The sequence below is a fragment of the Poromitra crassiceps genome, assembly GCF_964638095.1.
Source record: "Poromitra crassiceps genome assembly, chromosome: 25".
In the NCBI taxonomy this organism is placed as follows: Eukaryota; Metazoa; Chordata; class Actinopteri; order Beryciformes; family Melamphaidae; genus Poromitra; species Poromitra crassiceps.
This window is the reverse complement of record NC_139649.1, coordinates 8,376,274-8,399,334: the sequence shown is the minus strand read 5'-3', so window position 1 is coordinate 8,399,334 and position 23,061 is coordinate 8,376,274. Positions and strand designations below refer to the sequence as shown.

At 43.2% G+C, this 23,061-nt stretch overlaps 1 protein-coding gene across 1 annotated transcript in view; it reads left to right on the top strand.

Annotated features, from left to right (window-relative positions):
* Positions 1-23,061, top strand: part of slc2a9l2 (solute carrier family 2 member 9, like 2) — a gene marked incomplete at both ends in the record, with an annotated part of 83,441 nt that overhangs the window by 8,777 nt on the left and 51,603 nt on the right. Inside the window, 3 exons of the mRNA XM_083661029.1 lie at positions 2,430-2,590; positions 10,452-10,576; positions 10,934-11,079. Of these exons, the coding sequence (XP_083517155.1) occupies positions 2,430-2,590; positions 10,452-10,576; positions 10,934-11,079 (432 nt within the window). The remainder of the gene's footprint in view (positions 1-2,429; positions 2,591-10,451; positions 10,577-10,933; positions 11,080-23,061) is intronic.

Sequence of the window (23,061 nt, the reverse complement as noted above, 5' to 3'; positions counted from 1 at the left end):
AATCCATTCTATATCACTGGGGTCCTGTATAGTGGGTAAAGAGTAGCAGCCACTTTTATATTTTCATCACGTTTTGTCTACTTTCAAATCACTCGATGTTAGTCTCGTCTTTAGCCTTCGATTGGATATGAAAACTTAGTTATAGTCAGGGTCAGCATGGTGGATCAATAGGTAGATCAATAGCACATGACCTCACAGCAAGAAGGACCTGGCCCTGGCTCTTTCTGTGCGTGCGGTGTTTGTTTGCATGTTCTCTTGTGTTCGCCTGGGTTTCCTCCAGGTGCTCCGGTTTCCTCCCACAACCCGACGACAAACAAGTCAGGTAATTGGACACTCTAAATTCCACATAGGTATGAGTGTGAGTGTGAGTGATTGTCTGTCTATTGGTGTTAGCCCTGTGATGTGGCCTGGTGACCTGTCCAGGTGCTTCCCTGCCTTGTGCCCAATGCATGCTGATAGGCTCCAGCCCCCCGAGACACTGGAAAGCGTTAAGCAGGTAGATGCAGTGAATTAATGCGTTGTAGTTGAAGAGGAATGGATTGCACTGTTTCCCCTAGAACATTTTTCAGGCCTGGAGGGATTTCGAAACGTACCCCGACCGCAACGGTGGGGCCCTCGCTGGACGCTAAACTTTTAGCTAACCTGGTTGCATCTATGTTCGCAATGGCATCCCAAGTATCATCATACTATTATGGGATGCGATGAGAACAGTTGTATTATGGGATGTGCGTTTCCCAGGCAACGACACACGTTGACACGTTTTGGAACAGCGCTGCACGCTGGCGCAATGCTCCTAAAAGCAAATGCTTATTGTTTTGAATGATTTGGCATCTTCTATTACTGTCAACACTGTCAACAACAGTATTGTTGTATTCTAATAATATGCCATAAAGGTTTATTGAAATTTTGGGGAAGCAGATTTTTTTTTTTTCTGGCCTGGCGGGGTGCCGTTGGCCTGGCGGGCCCGCCAGGCCTGTACAATGGTAGGGGAAACACTGGATTGAGAGACTGGATTCCCTGGGCTGCCATTTGGATAGGCTGCTCACTGCTCTACTACTGTGTGTCTAGTACAGGCTTAGAGACCACAGTTAGAAATGAGTGGCTGATCCCATCCCTATCTAGCTGTGTTCCATAATCAGCTATTGTTACCGTATAGCTGAAGCCCTCAGAGGAGGAGATGATTTTATGTTTTCTGGTGACTGTTTTTAATTCTCATGATCTAAAGACAACATTCAGGTATCCTGAAATTAAATGCAATACCTTTTAAGACCTTTTCAACATATTTTAAGACCTCTTAACCTCGCCATTTTCATCACATCAGCGACAACCTTATCTCAATCCTCTTCACTTACTTACTAGTAACTTACAGTTACTATTGATTTTGAGATTGCAAAACTAAACAGTCTTTCCGTTAACTTCTATGGACCACTGTTTCAATACAACAGAATTCAGATAGGATGAGAGTGAACAAAGCTCAAAAGAATAAATAAAACCCTTCTTGTGATAGCAGAAAGAACAGGTACGGGAGGGGGTAGAGTGAGTGAGGGGAGCTTGTTCGCTAGTTAATTGATCACGGAATGCTAAAATGGGTCGCCAAACATAGCCTACTTTGGTGGCCGTTAATATACCCGGGCGGCCTGCCCAAGTAAAGTCTGTGTGGGAAACACTACATGGAGTGACTAACCCAAAGGCAAGGTTTATTAAAAGTAATAACTGTAACACGATAAATAAAGGAGGAGCAAAATGGGGGCAAGAAAATAAATTCACACAAATTTTTAGCACCCAAACTCTTTGGGCAAATAGCCTGTGGAAAAAAAATGCTACAAAATGTAATAGCTCATAAAATGGCGATGACTACTTTTTAATACTTTTAATACTTTTTAAGGGCCTTAATTATCTCCGCCAAGGAGCTTATGTTTTTGGTGCCGTTTGTCTGTCTGTTATCAGGATTACGGAAAAACTACTGAGCCAATTTTCATGAAACTTGGTGGGAGGGTGTAGCAGGGGCCAAGGAAGAACCCATTCAATTTGGACCGAAACGTCTGATACCATCCAATAAAAAATATTGTATATATATAAATATTAAATATTATATATATATAATATTATTATTATTAATACTTCTTATTTATATATAAATAAGAAGAAGGTGAGACAGTGTGCGGGAGCTTCTTTATTCTCTTGGCAATCTGGGCACCCAGAGTCTCTCAGTCTGACGACTAATGTGACTCTGGGACAGACGGCTGATATTTCTGGGTTTGCGCTGTATAGTAGACTTCTGCTTGCGTGCGCAACACACTACTTTTTCATGGTTGTCCTTATATAGTTTATGTTGTGATCCGAACCCCTAGACTGGGTTGTAACATTTAATATTTTGTAAATGCTCAGTATGAAAGGTGACACACTCTCTTGTCTCTCCTGCCATGCAGTACATAAAAGCCTTCTACAACAAGACATGGATAGAAAGATATGGGGAGCCTGTGGGAGCAGAGACAGCCACCCTCCTGTGGTCCATCACAGTCTCCATATTTGCCATCGGGGGCCTTCTCGGAACGCTCGGCGTCTCTTTAATCATCAAAGCACTTGGAAGGTAAGGAGACTCATTCCAGTGCAAAGATGACTCGTTTTGATACCTGTTGCAGCATGCAAGCAAGCACTGTCTGTCTGTCTGTCTGTCTGTCTGTCTGTCTGTCTGTCTGTCTGTCTGTCTGTCTGTCTGTCTGTCTGTCTGTCTGTCAGTCAGTCTGTGTGTGTGCCACCTGCTGGATGCTGTGGGTAGTGTTATCACTAATTGATGATACCCGTTGGAGCCATTGACTGTACATATAGCTTGGAGCATGCAATCACGATGTGTGTGTGTGTGTGTCACCTGCTGGCTGCTATGGGTAGTGCTATGCCTGTGCGTGTGTGGGTGTCACCTGCTGGTTGCTGTGGGTAATGCTATAACTAATTTGTGTGCGTGTGTGTGTGTGTCACCTGCTGGCTGTGGTGGGTAGTGCTATGACTAATTAGCCGTTTTTTTACCATTTTAATCGGCCATAATGGTCAAAAAACAAAAACCGGGCCCTGTCAGCGTCTGCTCGGCACCTCCGCGGAAAGTGCAACAGAGAGGATACATACAGACATATACATACGTACGTTTGCTCTTCCATGTGTTGGGTGATGTCTGCGTTGCTCATAATCAAGTTAGTTAGTAAATCTTGTTCCATGTCTGTTTCTCTCTGTCCAGGCTCACTTCAAAGGCATGGCGCAATTCACCTTCATACCTACTTACATAAGTTGTTTCACGTTTCAGTGACGACTGTGTCCATTGAGTTCCTGAGGCTGGCTAGAAGAACTACATCTGTATTTTCTGTCTTGAAGCGGCGGAGAAGCTTCCGTTCCATAATTATATACTGCAACCTCTAAGCCCACCTTGTCAATCTCGATTCATTTCATTGATCTCATTCATTCATCATTTCATTTACCTCTTGGAGTTTCTCCCTCTCCTCCCTGTCAATCTGTCAAGATCCATCTATCTCTTGTCCCTGCATCATGTCATCCCTCCAGCTTTTCTCTCTCAGACTCCATCTCTCCATCTCTTTAGCCTCGCCACTCTAAGCATTCAGGATGCACACAGCATCCATATATGTGGCTTCATATAGCACAGAGGAGGAAGAGGCAGGGATTCTGAGTGGGGTGAGGTCCTAACCCCACTGACAATCCATGCACTCTTAGGCAGGCAGTGAAGGTTTATTTTACATTAATGAATGCATGCACCATCGGCTCTCTGGTGTCTTCCTCCAGGTTCTGTCTCTCTGTCAGTGGCTGCTTGTTGTTGCTACCAGCTACATTATGCTACAGCTAAATATGCCTCTATTCTGCATTGACACCAGGAGAGCTTGACTGAAAATCCACTAATTCCTAATTACATTTCCCACCGAATTGTCATGGGCTTTCATGCGTTATTCATATGATATTCTTTGTGTGTGGAATGAATACATCAGTGCTGCGCTAGCTAGACCCAAGAGAAGAGCCATATCAAAATACGCACTATTTGTGTTGGCTTTCCTTTGCCTCTCGCTGCAAAGTTGGAAAAACTGGAGAGCATAAAACAAAATTTAACGCAATGTGTTAGATTTGCGCCGGCTCGATTTCTAGGGTGGAGACTCTGGAAAAGATGCGCAGTGGGTGCGCAGTTTGTATGAGTACAGGATTACAGCTCCCTCTGTTGTCTGTTATTCCCTCCTCATCACCTTCAATAAGTACTTTCACGCTGCTGGCTCGCTTTCCCCTGGAGAAGGCTGTGTAGAGCTGGGCATGAGCAAACACTGGCTCAGCTGAGGGAGTGTAGATGCCAGGACATTACAGTTCCAATTTTTCTTCACTGGCTTCCATTTAGTTACCAAATAGATGTTAATGTGCTGCTGCTAGTCTACAAATCACTGAATGGCTTAGGCCTGGAATATATTTTGGATATGCTTGAGGAGTATATACACCAAGGAGGGCCCTTAGGTCCTTAGATCCATGGACTCAGGTGGTCAGCTAGTACAGCCCAGAGAGTCCAAACTAAACATGGTGAAGCAGCATTTACATGTAGCTGTTATGTTATGGTCCTGGAACAAACTGCCAGAAGATCTTAGATCAAATGTAGCAATTTTTAAATCCAGGTTAAAAACATTTATCTTTTCATGTGACTGTGATTGAGTGGTACGTTTTTGTTCTATTTAATTTACTTTGATTCTTCCCTTTATCTCAACTATATTGCTCTATTCTTAACTACTATTTTTATATATTTTGTTTGTAGTATTTTCCTTTAATAGACCAAATCACCGTGACGTCACCATGTAAACAAATTTACTTCCGGGTACCACTTGGGGAAGGCGGCAGGTTTAAATGTGCGTGTTGTCAAATAAATGCTGTCAAACCCTCTCGTTGTTTTCGGCCGACTACTTTCAATTTAAATGGTTAAACGTTTGGTAAACATGCTTGTCCGACGTATCTAGCCTTTCTTCTGTGTTTGTTTTATGTAGTGTTAGCTAGCTAATAACGTTTGTTTGTCTGTCAAACTCGCTGTTTTTTTGCAGACTCGTTAACGTTACAGACAGAGCTACCGACGCCACGTTAATTTAATTTAGCGTCAAGTCTACTCTGGTCTGGTCCAACAGGTAAATAAGCTAGTCTGGTCTCCACTAACATTAGTGAAAGTGTTGTTATGAATGATATTAAACAACAACACAACATGGACGAACCATTTTTGTCTTCTTTGTCTGTTTTTGTCTTCAACACGTCAGTTTGTGCCGTTCACCGCCATTATAATGTGTGGACCCAGGGGTACCCGGAAGTAAATGTAAACATCCCGCTGATTTGGTCTATTGTGTGTGTGTGTGTGTGTGTGTGTGTGTGTGTGTGTGTGTGTGTGTGTGTGTGTGTGTGTATATGTATGTATGTACAGTACAGTATATATGTGTGTGAATTTGTACAGTGTATGCATGTATATATATTTATATAGATGTTCCTCTGATTTTATGGAGAGCACACTGAATTGCCTCTTTGTATGACGTTTGGTATATAAATAACCTTGCCTTGCCTCAGACCCACTGGAGAGGCAAATGCAGGAACGTGGTCTTTGTAGTCCACTGCGATTCTAACAACTGCTCCACTGTGTTGACAATTGTCTCCTAGTGCCGAGTGTGCCGACACTGGGGGACCCACAGCCATAATGATGCACTATGATTTGATTCTCCCCGGTGTCTGCCCGGTGTCTCCCCGGTGTCTGCCCTGATTTAGCGACTGCTGTCGCGGTCCTAATGTGGACTCTGTGGCATATTGACACCGCAGTGCAAACAGCCCTTGTTTTCCCCCATCCATCCCCGTGCCCCCATACAGCCCAGCTGAAGGCTGCTCTGGCCAAGTGCTCGCAGTGAAGCTGAAGTTCGGCTGTCTCACTGTTGCATAAGATGTATACTGTATCTCCAACTCCAACGCTTGAGACTTTCGGGAGAATGAAGATTATGTGCACCTCAAACTTATAATTGTCTCGTCTGAGTCACTCCCAGGGGAACAACACAGAAATCTATAGTCAGGGCTCCAGCCTGCGACCAAAATAGGTACAACCTAATTTTTTGAGAGTTTGCGAGAGTTAAGATTTCACGTGGTCGCATTCGAGTGAATGCATGATCATGATTTATTTAGGCTGTTTTTGTATTGCTGTTCGCCATTGTGGTTGAAAGTAGAGCGCAGGACTGTTTTCTTAATCCCTCTCCGCCTGCTCCTGCAAGATTTGCGTCCCGCGAGACCCCGCAAATAGCGAATGGAAATACCTGAAAAGGCCTGAACGCGATCCCTGGTGTTCAGGCCCGTAGCTACCATTGAGGACACCGAGGTCTTGACCTCTGTATTTTTTATTTTTTATTTTTTTTTAGAAAAATAGCCCCGGCCCCCAAATCTATTCATCTGTCATTGATGTTTTAAAGCCCTCATAAATAACATGATACAGTTGATCAGAAATGCAACAATTTGCTTCCTCTCTGTGTGCTATAGAAGGAAGAGACATTACTCACCACAACGTTCAAATTTTGCATTGGGGCTAGATTGGGGCTAGACTTTGGGGACACTTCTATTGAAGTGAATGGGTAAGTAACTCCCCTGTAAGTGATGTTTGTGTAGATGGGCCATTGTATTTAATTGAGCAGTATTCTGCCATGTGACATGTATGCAGAATATATATGATGTCGGGAGACATTTAGTTTTTGTATCATTGTAAAACAACAGCACAGTAAAGAGGATATTAATCTAACATGATGTCTGTAGTTCTTTATAGATCTAGCCTCTTAATTTTGCTCTCAAAGTGCACCAGATTGAAAAAATGGACAAAATTTTCTAACAGAAAGGCCCCCGCGATAAAATGACCTCTGTATTTCTCAAACCCTGGCTACAGGCCTGCTGGTGTTGTCACACAAGGCAGTCCAGAGAGCTGCCGTTTTTCCTCTTCCTCCTCTTGTGTGTGTTGTGACTGTTGTTGGGCCCACATTTCTATCAGAGAAGAAGAATCACTCCATAGTAAACGAGGAGAGAGTGAAATCCCGGGGGACCCGCAGTTTATTTTTTGACCACCTGCTCCCGCCTGCAGCAAAGTTAAAACCGCCTGCTCCCGCAGGATTTGCATTAGGTCCTGTGGATCGGGGATGCGCCACCAACCCAGTCGGGATGTGACCTAAAAAGTTTGGGAACCGCTGCTCGAGTTGAAAGTAGTACTTTCTCTTCTTTACTGGCTCACTTGGTCTCTGCGTATACCTGCACGTTCAACATCAATCAGAATATAAAAAAATGCCCCATAAAATGGCCTCCATCAGAACCAAATGAAATTTCGTTCCGTTTGAAAGGGGTGGAATAACCCGTTCATAATCCAGTCAATGGCTACAATTTTGTCACTTTTGTAAACACTAATTCCGAGGCGAGCGCTTTCTTTATCTCACCTCTGCGCATGCTCGCACATTTAACGCAAGTAACGTCAATTACGTTACCCTTTTCTCCGTGAGGAGGATTAAAATGGGCGTGCTTGTAATTTACTCCGGGTTGCTCATGGTGTGTGTGTATTGTTCTGTGTTTTCATGCAAGGGGCTCCCCCGCTCCCCAGAATTGCACGCTTGTAGGCGATCTTCGATGTTTGTTCCTTGTTGCACCTGATTGGACGAACAACAGCATTCATCCAATCAGGGCCACAGATTGCCCTGATTTGACGAACGTCTGAACAGCGTCTTTATGTCGGGGAAAAAAACATGGAGGCAAATTTGAAACTTTCTCTTCAATAATATATTACTTTATGCAAATGAGGAGCGCCCCACAAAGCATTGCATGGCTGCCTCCAATACACAAGTGCCTTGGGTCTTCTGGATTCCCCCTTCAGAGCCTGGCTGCCACCTACCAGAGCCCAAACATCAAACCGCCAAACCAGAAACAGTACCCGACTCGACACATGCCCAAAACAAGAACAAAAAGATATGAAAAATCACCCATCCCATTCCTCACATCTCTCCTGAATGCCAAATAATATAAAATGAACAGCCCTACCCATCACTGCCATAGACTGTTGATCAAATACAGAAGATTAACCAATTTATCATTGTTTTATTCTAAATTGTGGTTTTTCATATTTTTATGTTGTACTCCATTGATTTGATCCATTGTAAATATTCTCGTATTTCAGTTACATAAACTGCAGAGAATATTCATTAAAGAAAATTGAAAACTTGAAACTTGAAACAATGAATGCCTGGGAAGTGTGTAAAAATCCAGAGAAGTGGACACGCAACATCGAGCTTGATGTAGGCGGCGCCGTGCAGTCTGTTTTTATATCAAGCCCTGACTCCACCTCTCCGGGCCAGTTTCGGTTTACAGCGGTGACAATTACAACAATTATATAATAGGCTAGACTCTGCGGGACATATCTCTGACATCCCTGGGCTAGAAGATGACCTACTTTGTTAGCCACTGCTGCAAATTAAGACTATCCATCCCTGGAAGTGAGTTTCATAGACATTGGAAAAATACTTACAGTATATAACGAGTTTTAAGGCTTGGTGTGCTTTATTGGTTTAATTTATTTTTCAACCCACCAATTCTTTTTCATGTGGCTTAGAACCGTGAAAGCAAAAAACAAAAAAAACTATAATCGTCTAGGTTTGACATGATTTGATAGATTACTGAGGCTCTATCTGGGTTCCTTATTATCATCTGCAGATAAAGATTTTTGGTGCAATTCAAGTTGAGAGTTTGAGCGAAGTTGAAACTTTTAAGCCAGAAAGTGTAATCAAGTCCCTGATCATTTTTTCTGCAAATGACCCAAAGATGGCAGGATAATTCTGTTATGCAAAGAAGGGCATATTGGATCATAAATGCTTTGGGTGGAGGTGGATTCAGTGGTTTGCCAACTTATTGTGCACCCTGAGTTCCAAGGTTGTGATGAATTTCTCAGGTTTAGGGCTGGCTGCTTTCCAGGTGTTATTACATTACAACCGAGGCACGGTGCAGGACTACCACCTCTCGCCTCCTGTTTCCCCCAGGGGCAACGCTCTCAAATATTACCTCGGTACTCAGAAATAATCATAGAATCCATTATCCAGTAATGACGAGGTCGAGGATGTCACTCTCGGAGCAGGAGGAGACTTCTGAAGCCTTTATTTAAGATTAACCTTGGATCTCTGTTGATTTGGCTCAAACGTATTATTCATCTTCCCTCGAAATCCTTTCTAATGGATTTGAAGCAAGGATGTTTTTTGAAGTGCCATCCTTCACACTCAGTTACTCACACACACACGCATGCACGCTCGCACGCACGCACGCACACACACACACACACACACACACACACACACACACACACACACACACACACACACACACACACACACACACACACACACACACACACAGTGAGTGTAGAGATCTCTCTGGATGCTAGGCCCTGAGACCCGACCCGGGACCCATTTTATTGTGATCAAGCGGGTCCTGGTCAAGTCCCATTTCTGATACGACGCGTCCCGGGTCTGTTTATCATTATGTGTAATACCCGAGTGGATCTGTGAAGACCCATGATCAGCACTGATCATGAGAGAAAAGCATGGAAGCGCTGTGTAACTCACGTGAGGCTTGAGTCGGATCTGGATCCGCTCCAACATTTGTTGGGTTCTCCCTTGGCCCATGTTACACCTTCCACGAAGCTTCAGGGAAATCAGACCGGTAGTTTTTCCATAATCCTGTTGATAGACAAACAGACAGCGCCGACCTCCGTTGCAGCACCAGGAAAACATTTTCCAGTTCTAATGCTTGTAAGTGAATTGGATGGACTTGACAAAGCAATTGAAAAATATCGCCACAACAAACCAGGGGTAATCTATTCAATTTAAAATCAAAGCAACAAACAAAGTAACAAAGTTGTGGTTCACTCGCTACACGGAGGGAATTGCCGTATGATTTGGCTCTGACCTGGAAACTTAAAACACTGTGATTCTGCAGAACATTACTAGGAATTTTATGCAAACAATTTCCTGCTCATCTGTCACTTGCATGCACGTAAAATAGGCTTGACATAATTGGTATGTCAAACTTGATATTTTGCTGTGTTTTCCTCTCGAATGTCCTCATCATTTTTGCCTTTCTTGACAAATTGATATTTTGTATACATTGATATAGCTACAGTTCGTAATAAATACAGTAATACATCTTTCAGCAGACAGACAGTGATGATGAATGTTAACACTAACACTAACTGAATCTTTCTTTCTTTATTGAATGATGATAAATTATATAATATATATATATAATATATATATAGAAAAATACACGAGATTTACAAGAGACACATTGTAACTTCTGCAGTGCTGGTTTGAAAGTGGCCTTTTGCTGACATTCTACACTCTACTTCCCCTCTTCGCTGTTTCCCAACTATCTCTTTCAACTCTTGGCTGTAGAAAGGGCACCTTGCTGCTGAATAATGGCTTTGCAGTAATAGCTGCTCTGCTGCTGACCCTGGGGGAGAAGGCAGGATCTTTTGAGATGCTCATTGTTGGTCGTCTTATAATGGGGGTGGACTCTGGTAAGCGCTTCTTTTACTTGGCCGGAGGAATCTGCCCATTGTCCTGCTCTGCTAACAATAGTCACCTGGAGATGCGCAAAACTCTGAATGACTCATGCGATCAAGTTAGCAGCATTGGCTGCATGATTGAATCAGTGCCAATCATTGCACGTCATGTACCTGTACTAACATCACCATAGTCTGCAGTGCCATTGCCAGCCAGTACATTTTAACTTATCTTGACTAGATAAGTAGAATTCAAATCAACCTAGAGGATTATTTGAGCACAAATTAAAACCCTATCAGTCCAGATTTCATGTATAGTTTCAAATCTATTTATAACAATTCTATGCATATCTTTTTTTTTTTTTTTTACAGGTATAGCTCTCAGTGCCCTCCCCATGTATCTAGGAGAAATTTCCCCAAGACATATCAGAGGCTCCATTGGTCAGTTTAACGCTATCCTGATCTGCTTGGGAGTGTTCACTGGACAAGTCCTGGGGCTGCCCGAGCTGCTGGGCCAGGTCAGTGCTGCTGGGTTTTGTATGCACTCAACACATTACAGTGACTACACATTGTATTTAAGGCGGGAGGGGGGGGGGGGTGGGGGGATACAGTATGTAATGTGACCATATAATCTGTTTCTCCTATCTTTCTTCTCACACTTGACAACAATACAGAAATGCCAAATTAAAAATAATAATAAGATGAACTAAAAAACAACAACAACAACAACTATAATACAGTGACGTATGAAGATTCCAGCTTGAGCTTGTCTGAGACTGGTGCTTGCACTTAATGATTTCACATCACTACTAGCAGGCTGACAAGACTTTCCCCATCAGCACCATGTCTCAGCACCATATCCCTCCCCACTTCAGTAATGAGTTCACGTTTTCACCCTACAGAGTATTTGATTGCTTCTGTCTGTCCCCTGTTTCTCAGTCAGGCGTCACGTTGAATTCTCAATCACATCCAGGCCTCCTGCTGTGACTCTCTCCCAGCAGGGGATGCTCTACCCATCTATACACATGATTATTCATGATTCTCACAGTTAACAGTTATGGCTGAAAACAGACGTTAGCCCCAAGGCACAGATGCCTTGCAAGCCAAATTCAGTGTTGTGGACAGACAACCAATGACGAGTACAAACACTCTACGCCTGGCGCATGCTGTTGACTTGGATTGCTCTGTAGCTCATTGCTTACTTTGGCTCTTGATTAAAGGTACTATGTGAAGAAAGATTGAGTCAACACAGTTCTCAATCCCAGGTCGTCACATACTGACGCTTTGAGTTGGTGCGTCGGACCAGACCACCAACCCAAAGCGTCAGTATCTGATGACCTGGGAATAAGAACGGTGTTGACGACTCAATCCTTCTCCAAAACCACATATATACAGTAGTACCTTTAACAGCTGAACGTAGTGCCTCTAAAGTCCTTTCTCAAATTCATGGCATGCACCCCCCATTCCTTCTTTTGCCGATTGTGCATGTTCAGAAAGTGTAAGAACTTTACTCCCATGGTAATGATGTGACTCATGACCTGAATGCCTTCTTGTGTTCCTGTCGCTATTATATCGGGGCTAGACCAAATGGATATGTTAAGCGGAAAATATACTTCTGCGTCCGCCTCGACTTGGAGCCTTGCGGGCGGCAGCCAGTCCTGTATACTCGAATGGCAGGGGTCACAGGGGAGTCCCCAGCAAAATGAGTAAAATTGTGTGATTTCACTAGGATTTCAATGACTACAAGTTAGTCCAAGGAGAGAATGTAGTGCATATACTTGGTAATAGCTTTCACACTCTGCTGTTATCTCCCCATCTACTTTATATTATATTCGCGCTGTTCATTTGCGTCGAGTCACATTTTTGAGGAGCTGCACGCAGGCTGCGGCGGCAGGCTCACCAACCGCGGCGCACCCCTCGGCACATTCGGCGAGGGGTTTGACGCGGAAGTATGCAGGGTTCGAGTTATAGTCAGATAGCTATGGGGTCCCCCTAAACCGGAAAAAAAATTGGCCGTTTTTTCCTCAAATTGTGGCCGTTTGAAGCCAGATTTAGACAAATATCTAATTTTAAATTAACATTAGGTTTAGACTGTTGTGTGATGTTATTATTCAGTCTGACTCTTAACCATCAATTTGTTCCTTTTCTCACTCATCTCCGCTCCGATAGCTATATAATATATATATATATATATAATTTGATTTAACTCTGTCTCTGCACTTATAAATCAAAAATTACAAACATAAATACATAATGCTTATATACATACATATCCATACATACAGGTCTTCTGGACTATGGGGTCCCAGACTCTATCTATGGGGTCCAAGATCCCATAGGTCCCCCCATAACTCGAACCCTGGAAGTATGTAAAGCCTTTTACTAATTCATACACTGCAAGGGGAAACAGTTTGTGGTGATAACAGATGCCTTGTGTGGGAGGCTGATTGTTTCTAGGTGGCTGTGGGAGCCAGTGTGGTATACTGTAGGCTAGTGTTAAATGAAACTGACAGGTTATTTAACACACAAACAACACACCACACATAACATGCAGGTGCAATATTGTAGTCTGTTACAGTATCCAGTATGTCCACAAGTGAACTGTTTAAACAGAGTGCTCTTCAGATAGATCCTGTTTATTTATAAGAAACATATTAGGAAGGAACATATGAAGATAATTAAATGTAGGCCTGTAATATGCAATTTTCTGACACTAGGGGTCCTACAATAAAAATGGTAACAAAAACTTTGACGTCATGAAGTAGCGTGGAATCAGGCGCGTTGTTGTCTTCACCGCCATTGCGTTTTAATTTAGGTTAGGATCCCTTCAGTGTTCGTTGTTCAGGATGTTTTTACTGGGAGCCGATACCCGCAGGCGTCTCCTCCTCTCCAAAAACAAATAGACTCTGTAATTAAAACCGGTAAAAACGCTGAATAAAGCAGTTTCACATTAAAAATCACTGTTTCTCCAACGCAGTTTGGCGGACGGGCCTGCTAGCTGCATTGTCGCTATGAAGTTAGCTCAGCCTGTTTCGAGGTGCGCAGCTTGTTTAGGTTAGGATTGCTTCAGTGTTCACTCACAAGGTTTGTACCGCAAGCCGGATTATAGTTGAGGTCCCCTCCTCTCCAAAAACAAATGGTAATTAAAATGGGTAAAAAAAACAATGAATAAAGCAGTTAGTTAAAACGTTGTTTTTCCAAGGCAGTTCGGCCGACAAAAGACATCAGCGAGGCAAGCTATTGGCTCGGCTTCTCTAATAACTTAAAGGGACACTCCACCAAAAAACTATGCTGATTTATTTTGCACATGATCTCACACATATTTGAAAACTGCAAGCAGTTTTGCAGGTGTTCATTTGTTTTGAGAGTTATTGAGAGTTGATTTGAATTAAGTTGTGGACCAGTGATGTCATTTGTGCATGAATGACTGTGGTCCACAACGTTTTTCTGTGAAGTGCTCCTTTATTGACTGTGATGAGGATTGAAGGAAAGATCTACAAAGTATCTGGAATGCTCTGGAGACCATGTTCATTGTTGAGTGAATGAGAACACCAAGACTTTGATTAGATGAAGTTCTTTGTTTATGTCTCTTTGTCTCTTCCAGTGCCGTACAACTGGAGTTCATTAGGTCGGATGAAGAAAAGGATTTAATTAACAGATTTAGTGGTATCGATTATTTTCTCGGGACAGCTCATCTTGAGAGGTGAGGAGGAAATGCCAGTTGATTTTGACAGTATCTGATGTTAGGTCAAGGTTTTTTACCATGGTGGTTCAGATTAGAAAGGATGAGCATGTTGCAATCCCAGAGCTGATGTGATCGTAGCACAAAGACACATAATAGCCTGATACACTTCAGAAACACTGGTACTGGCAGATAGATCAGTCTCCATATCGTTTGACCTTTCATACTGTCAAAAAGATGGATGATTGCATTCTATTTGGAATCTTAAAGGAGGACTTACCCCCTAGATATGTATTAGAACAGTGATTTGAAAATACCTATGGAAAAAACCAAGAAATGACATATGCTCTTGTCTATACTGGACTCTTTGGCTGTGTTCGAGTCGAGATTCTTTTTCGGAAATCGACGCCATTACAGTTTGCCTACTGCCTCAAAAATAATTTATTTGAGAGGGGCAATATCTCTATAAATATCAACAACTAGCCAACGCTGTTGGTCTGTATGGAAACAGAAAATCTGAAAATGGTTTTAAGTTATATCAATTTGGTAATTCAGTGGCGAACTAGAAATTTAATTATTTTTCTGCATGTATCTCTATGGAAACTACTCAAACTACGTTACGGGAGCAAAGTGACATGGGCTCGTTAACAGCAGCACACCCACAATAGGACAAACCTCTCGCTCTGGGGTAACACAATGCGAGATTTCTCCACGTAATTCCCTCGTCTAACTAGAGATAAACCGCGCAATGAAATCCGTTTTTAATTTGCGTTTTGGGGCTTTTCGTGATTCTTGTTGAAAGTTACAGCATGACAGCAGCATTTTTCCTCTCAGGGCGCAGGAGAGGCAGCGCAGAGCTCTTCTCCTCTTCAAAGCCCCCGCCTCTCACTGCCCGCGCGTCCCCGCGGCGCTGCCTGAGCACACAGCAGCTCGTGCTCGCACACAGCGAGTCAACCCCCCCCCCCCCCCCCAGTTCCCAGTCGCTCTACTCTGCTGACATTTCCTCTCCCGTTTGACTGGCCGAGAGAAAGTGCTTCCAAGTCGGACTGATAGCCGCGGAAATGTCAGACTGTGCTCTCTCTGCTCTGGCCGAGTCCGAGAGAGCCCAGCTCTGCTGCGCGCGCCCCCGGAGCTTGGAGCTAGTGCATGAGGTTTACAGTACGACTCTCTCCCGCTCGCTCCCGCCTGCCTGCCTGGGCTGGAGACAGCTGCTTCCAACTCGGACTGATAATATATACATCATCATTCGAGCTTATCCAGGTAAGATATTAATAAAGTAGTGACACATTCAGCGGGAAACTAACTATAATTAAGACATGTGCCAACTTTGACGACGTTTGGTTCAGTATTTTAAGAGCAAACTTCAACAGGAATAGGCTTGGAGTTCTGAGGAGCCGAAAGGGTACAGGGGGGGTAGGGGAGTAATTATCTTGAAATCCCATAGTCTTTGGGGACAACCTGACGTCAGGTTGTACCAAATCTCCCATTAATTTGAGAGAAAAAAAAAAAGCAGTGTTCGACCTTTAGAGGGCGCTTATGCCAGATATGCTGCTGAAAAATGATACAAATGGTCAAATGGCAACAGTTTGGTGTCAAATGTGGAAATTCTGACCAGAATTCTTCACACATCACCCCCAAAGTCATATATATTGGTTAAAAGCTGAAAAAAAGTGTTTTGGAGGTAAGTTCTCCTTTAAGCTGTCTAATAACATGAGTTATATTCCACAGTGCATTTGGTCACATTCAATGTTTTAAGAGTAGTATCATATTTATATTAACGAGTGAATGTCTTATTGAGTATAACACTCCCCTTTTTGTGTTAGAGTGTTTCAAAGTACATCACAAAAGGTCCATGCTGCTGCAACTCCACAGCTCTGCTTAATCCAGAACCTTACTTCCTGGAACTACTGTATTGCGAGCTAAAAAAAACTGGTCCATTGGAGTGATTGGAGATGACGCAACTCTATTATCTCTATGGGCTCTGGTCTTTTCTATCATCTATTTTACTCTAAACTGACAAGTTATGTAAAAATTTGAAAATAAAAAAATAGAGTTGCTATGAAAGGTGAAATTAACTATATAGGCCGAAACCGTGTTTCGATCCATTCTGTAAACATGCTTAAACACTGTTACAAAGTAGGGCATTTTAACATGGGGATGAACGGGAACGACTCCCTTCCGGGTCCAGCTTCAAGTGGCCATTCGAGGGACTACAGCTTTCAGGATCACTTCTGCAGCTTCTTCTGTAAAACCCCGAGCTAGCCCCGTGGTGTTTTTAAGCAGTGCAGGCAGAAATCAATATGATTTGGATTTCAATTGATCATTTAAACATCAAGTCCCCTGGTCCTTGGTGTTAGATATATTTGACCAAGTTGAGTGAACATGCGCTTTGTTTGTTTTAATAAGGATTGACTGATGCCATCCATCATTCCAACCTCCAGACCACCTTCATAAATATCATTTTGTTGTATATGTGAGTAAATAGCCAATGTCTATTCATCATATCTGCTGTTTGCTGCCCTTCAGGCACATTGTTTTTGACAAGAACATCACAGACATCACATGTGATGATAATGGCACCAATGTGTTTGCTGGCTTTTTGCTGTGCGATTCAAACAGGCTATTATGGGAGCCAATCTATGATGTCGGTGTGTGGTGGGGGGTGCAAATGGTGATAAGCTTTGATGATAATAATCACTCTAACCTTCATGCGTGACCACTAACCTTGTCCCAGCAGGGGGACCTGTTTATTCCAGCTTTACAGCAGGAACAAGCCTTTAGCCAGTCTATCAATGAACTCCCCCTTAGAGACTGACCTCATCAGCATTCCTCTAATGCAACGTGCACCAGTAAGACTACAATCACCTGCCTTAATGGACCTTTATCATGACTCCATTCTCCTTCACTGTCGACTTTGGCCTCAGTGGTTTGTTAGAGTACAAAGGTCAGTAATCATCAGTGGGGTGTCTTCTGGGTAATGGTTCCCCAACTGCAATTCATTTGTCCACACTCGGTATTAGACACCTGTAGCTACTGTGTGTGTGTGTGTGTGTGTGTGTGTGTGTGTCTGTCTGTCTGTCTGTGTGTGTGTCGCTGCTTTCGCCGCTTTCAGACATGCCTTGGAATTCGGGAGTTATCTAGAGGGCATCCGGATGGCGGTGTATGTATGAACACATTTTGGTGAGCTATGCACGCTCCCGCGACCCTCCTATTCTCCTGAGGTAAGACAACCTCGAGCCCTAGTATCAGGGGCGGATTGTCCCCCCCCCCCTCCTCCAGTGCTCCGTGAAGTATAGCCAGCTCAGTGAGTGCATGAGGAGAGGAGAGACAGAAAGCCAGTGTGACAGATTATTATTATATAAATAGTCGATGTGAATGAGCGAGCAAAAAAAACATCATGCCGTTTCAGTTTTTCCAAATGAAGCTCGAACCTGCTCCGTGTGCGTCAGCCAACAGGCTACGTGTTGCTGGATTGAAACGCTCATGGCTTTGATCTTATTTCATTTCTGCATAGCTTCGCACAACACACACATTTAATGAGCATTTTTGGACGCGAGGGTCGTCCTGCTTCCCAGTATTGGACATCGCTAGGTAGGGTATCTGGATCTGGTTGCGTTCATGTTCACGTTTACACAGCGTTTGTGAAGATTCACGTGCAGAACCGCAAATTCCAAGTAACGTCAAGTCAGGCAGTATAAAACGGAAACCTCCGGGTATAACCTTCGCAATAATGGTAATTAAATGAAGCAAATGCACGTGTAATATTTTTTTGTGTGTGTTATCCGAAAGATACACAACAGAGATAAACTGGAAGAATATCTGCTCCCTTCGAAAAGTCAATTTTAACCCGTAGTGAGTCGACCGTTCTGATTTCTTGTTACTAAGTTGTACTAAGTAACATTGATTTTATTTTGAAGGTAAAAACGTCTAGCTTCCTGTATTCTGTATAATTCTAGTAGGATTGACACATTTTAGGACTGAAGATAGCAAAGGCCTGTTTTCTTTGTAGCGCTTGAGACTCGAGGAAATCAATGCATCTGGGCGTGAGTTGTAGGGTTGTTTAATTAATTACTAACGTTATGCGCAAAAAGATTATATGCCGTGAACGTTAGGCAGTTATCGCCCATTATGTATTTTTAGCAACTTCTTTTCAGACTCTGCATGTCGTGATAGTTTGTTGAATGTCAATGCGATTCACTTAAGGCTATGCTCAGACAGTGAAGTGCAGCTGTGTGGTCAGTTTTCACAACTCCCCATTGTGTGGTCATGTCCAAATTCCCCCCACCCCCGCCCCCTCTCTACTTTACACCTGGAGGTGCTCCACATGTATGAAAGCAACATGCCTCATGTCTGAAAGGTTACACTTCACCTATCCCCCGGGTCAGTCTCAGGTCAAGCAATCCTGACCTGACCCGGAGTTCATGTGTCTGAGCTCTTTGCACTCCTGAACATACTAATGCTGTAAGCCTCTGGGAGAAAAGCCATTCACAATCAGAATCAGAATCACTTTTATTGCCACAGTATGCAAGTTACATACGAGGAATTTGTCTTAGTGTCTGTATGCAGCGTAGCGGTCACATCAATATACAGAGATAAGAAGTAGGAAGATAACTAAAGACAATCGCAAAGTTGCAAGTGCAATCAAATCGAGTAAATATATACAATATGTACATAAGTGGTGAAGTGTTCTGTGGATGATAAGTATGAATTTACATTGGTTTTACATGAGATTTACAGACTGAGTTAAATAGACATTAAATAGGCAGTGGATTTACATGAATTTAGAGTCGGAGTTAAATAAGAGTTTACATTGAATGTACATGTACATGAAATTTACAGGCTAAGTTAAATAGGCATTAATGTGCAGGGAATTTACATGAATTTACAGTCCCAGTTAGACAGGCATTAAATTAGATGACAAGCTGTCAATCATAATGAGGGACACGAACCACAAAGTTTCTACCTGCATGGTTTCATAATGTATCCCTGGCTTTTCAGACATTCCTTCCTGTTAGGCTTCGTCAAACGTGTGGGTTTAGTTACTCTTTAAACGAGTCAATGAGGCGGTCTTTATAATGTGACAGCTCACACTCACTCTGCTGATCAGTTATTCCACTGCGGCTGCTGTCTGTCACTCAAAGATTTCTTTGCAGATCATGATTTGCTCGTGGTGAGTTTTTTTTGTGGCGCTTTGCCTTCTGTCTGGTTTCCAAGATGTCATGCTGTGAGCTGAAGGAACCCGTATACAGACCCTGAAATAATAATGCCAGTCCACGCTCCATCGCCAAGGAGCCAGCTGTGTTTGTGCTGCCCGTCCTGCAGCTGCCCCCGCCACTGCTGCCTGTGACTTACAGGAAGTTAAGAAGCCAGAGTCCAAACTTGTATAACTTTGGCCCGACAGCCTCAGTCGTGAACGCCGGCTTCCAAGCCTTGAAAACCTTGATCCTGTCTTCATCCTAAGACAACAGCAGTAGCCAGCAGCACACTTCAAAATTGAAGTCAGTCAAGGTGCAGGGCCAAGGTAGAAACGTACAGAAAAGAACAACTGTCTCCATCCTGCCTGCTCCGTCTCTAGCAGCTGTGGCTCATTAGAGACCAGGGCATTCCCTTCATAGGGGCCGTTTGTTCAATGCTGTTAGTGACGAGTCCATGGCCGTACGACCATTGAGGCCACCATTGAGGTTTGGACCTCTGTATTTTTTCCGACGTAAAAAAATAATAATTCACAAACAAGAATGAAAGAATGTGTTGAAGGCAGAGAGACATGATATGAGAGAGAGGGAGCGGGTTACGGAAAGCAGATAGACACAGAAAAGGAGGCTGAGAGAAAGAGCACAGGAGACACAGGGAAAAGAGAGAGAGAGAGGGGGGGAGCACAGGAGACAGGGAAAAGAGAGAGAGAGAGAGGGAGCACGGGAGACACAGGGAAAAGAGAGAGAGAGAGAGACGGGGAGCACAGGAGACACAGGGAAAAGAGAGAGAGGGAGCACAGGAGACACAGGGAAAAGAGAGAGAGAGACGGGGAGCACAGGAGACAGGGAAAAGAGAGAGAGAGAGAGACGGGGAGCACAGGAGACACAGGGAAAAGAGAGAGAGAGAGAGGGAGCACAGGAAATAGGGAAAAGAGAGAGAGAGAGGGAGCAGAGGAGACACAGGGAAAAGAGAGAGAGAGAGAGGGAGCACAGGAAATAGGGAAAAGAGAGAGAGAGAGGGAGCAGAGGAGACACAGGGAAAAGAGAGAGAGGGAGCACAGGAAATAGGGAAAAGAGAGAGAGAGACGGGGAGCACAGGAGACAGGGAAAAGAGAGAGAGGGAGCACAGGAGACACAGGGAAAAGAGAGAGAGAGAGAGAGAGCACAGGAAATAGGCAAAAGATAATGATACAAAACAAGCAAAGCTATACTGGAGGAGACCAGGTTAAAGCTGTCAGCTAAATAATGTGAGTCAGTGAGTCTACACGGACAAGGTTACTACCCTCTCTTTGGATGAACACATACACACACACACACACACACACACACACACACACACACACACACTCTCTCTCTCTCTCTCTCTCTCTCTCTCTGTCTGTCTCTCTCTCTCTCTCTCTCTCTCTCTCTCTCTCTCTCTCTCCCTGATTGCATCTTGTCCATGTCTGCAATCATTCCATTTTAAATGAGCCATAAACAGGCAAAAGGCCGAGCTGCCAGTAAGCAGAACAGTTCTGGAGTTATGTTTAAAGGAAGGATACAACTATGCCTCATTAAAAACCTTTAAGTCTGTGTAAATTAAATGTACAGAAAGCTCAAATAAAATAAAGAATGCAAAACAAAAAATACACATTTGAGTGCTTAACAAGCATACAGTAATCAACTTGTTTCATGTAAACCTGGACACATTTGAATAAAAATATTGATATTGGTTGCAAGTGTATCAATAATGTATCGCAAGAGGAAGTATCACGATATCATGCCAGTGTATCTCTCTCTCTCTCTCTCTCTCTCTCTTCTAAACACACGTACACACAAACCACAGGGAGCTACGTGCAGATGTATTTCTGTGTTTAATTACTTGTTTAGATATGTAGTTGTATTACTGTGCGTGCTATCATATTATGAGAGCAGTATTTTTTCTTTGATTCTGCTGAACAGCATGCAGAGGTGCCACAAACATCAAAATGAAACAGATGGAGAATAATTGAGCGTGTGCTGTGCATGCTGTCATTGAAGCCAGAATCAATTCCTACCATGCATGCAGGCATTGTGCTTTATTTGGAATTAGTACAATGAAACATCAAAGTATAATTATTTACTATAGCCACAGAATAGTAATTAGGTGCCATGGGGTGTAACATTTCTGTAAGCAAAAACCAAAGTGCTACCATACCTGAAACACATACAACTATCAAACCTGCGGTCAAATTCCAGGGGTGTGTTAGCGCTCTTCCTTTTAATTTGTGAATTCCAGAGGAAAATTGCCCGTTCCCCAAATGGTGAGGCTCGCCTCAACATATTAAGAAGGAGAAAGCACACACCAACAGGGGGCCAACCGTCAATTTGCTCTCCTAAAGCTGCAGGTACACTAGACCAGTGGTTCTCAAATTGGGGTCCGGGGACCCCCAGGGGTCCATGGCACTTTGCCAGCGGGTCCGCAAAACGTTTGCACACAACTTTTTTTGTGTGCAAAAGCTTCATAGTTCAACGAAAATATGTTATGCTTTAAATCTAAAATGGTTCATGGATTACATTCTAATCTGACAAACCTATCAATTTAAATGTCAAGCACGTTACCGTGGAAACAAGCCGAGCCCAAAATCACAAATCAGAACGAGGGGGGTCCCCGGTATATTTTCTATCTTATAAGGGGTCCTTGGCTGAAAAACATTTGAGAACCTCTGCACTAGACAACTTTGAAAATCTTATCAGATTGTGAAAAGACTGGAGAGTTTATACTACATGACTTTTTCATTAAGATGTTTTATCACGACTGAAAAACTCACTGAAATACATTACACGACTGGAGTCACAGATGAAAATACACTACCCGACTGTGCGCCCAGCAAACTCTCGTCAAAACGAATGATACGTTACTTGCTACGTTCCTAAGCCTGTCAGTTGGAGCATGCACAGTAAGCAGTCTAGTCAGACAGATTCAGGAAGTGAACTGCACAGTAGAGCCGCACAAGACGGTCTGGCGTAAACATGTCAAATCAAAACTGCCAAATCAAAATAAAGCTCTTTCAAGTTATAAGACGGTGGTGTCTTTATTGAAGAACCCACAGTTTCCAGCAAAAGCTAGACAATTTTAGTTTCAAAATAAAAGCGCGAATGTATTACTGCATGACTCACTACGGGTTAAATTTGACTTTTCGAAGCCACATTATGTTAATTCAAAACAGGTTTCTATGCAAATGTGTTCTTTATTTCATCTTTGGTATACTTGGGGTATTTCGGATCACACACACACGCACACACACACACACTGAATAAAAATTCCATCCAGCAGAAAAATGTATTCCTTACATGCAGGTATAGATAAAGAGTTGATGCATATTTCTTCTGATCCCGGCGGGTTTCCAGCGATATAGTATTCCAGAGGCTGAGGTTGTGGTGACGTGATGTTTTTACCAACCAGGCTCTCGTCTTTCGGGAAGTTAAAATGGCAAGAAATGCGTGAAGCTCACAGGGAAGGGCAGGTCCTGTTCTTCCCAGATTAGCCAAGCGTTATCTCTGCAGACTGCTGGGGGTCACAGGCCACACAGAAACCATTGAACGCTCCTCATTCCATCACCATTTCACACCATTTCTCTGCCTGTTTCATGGTCATTCCTCTGCTT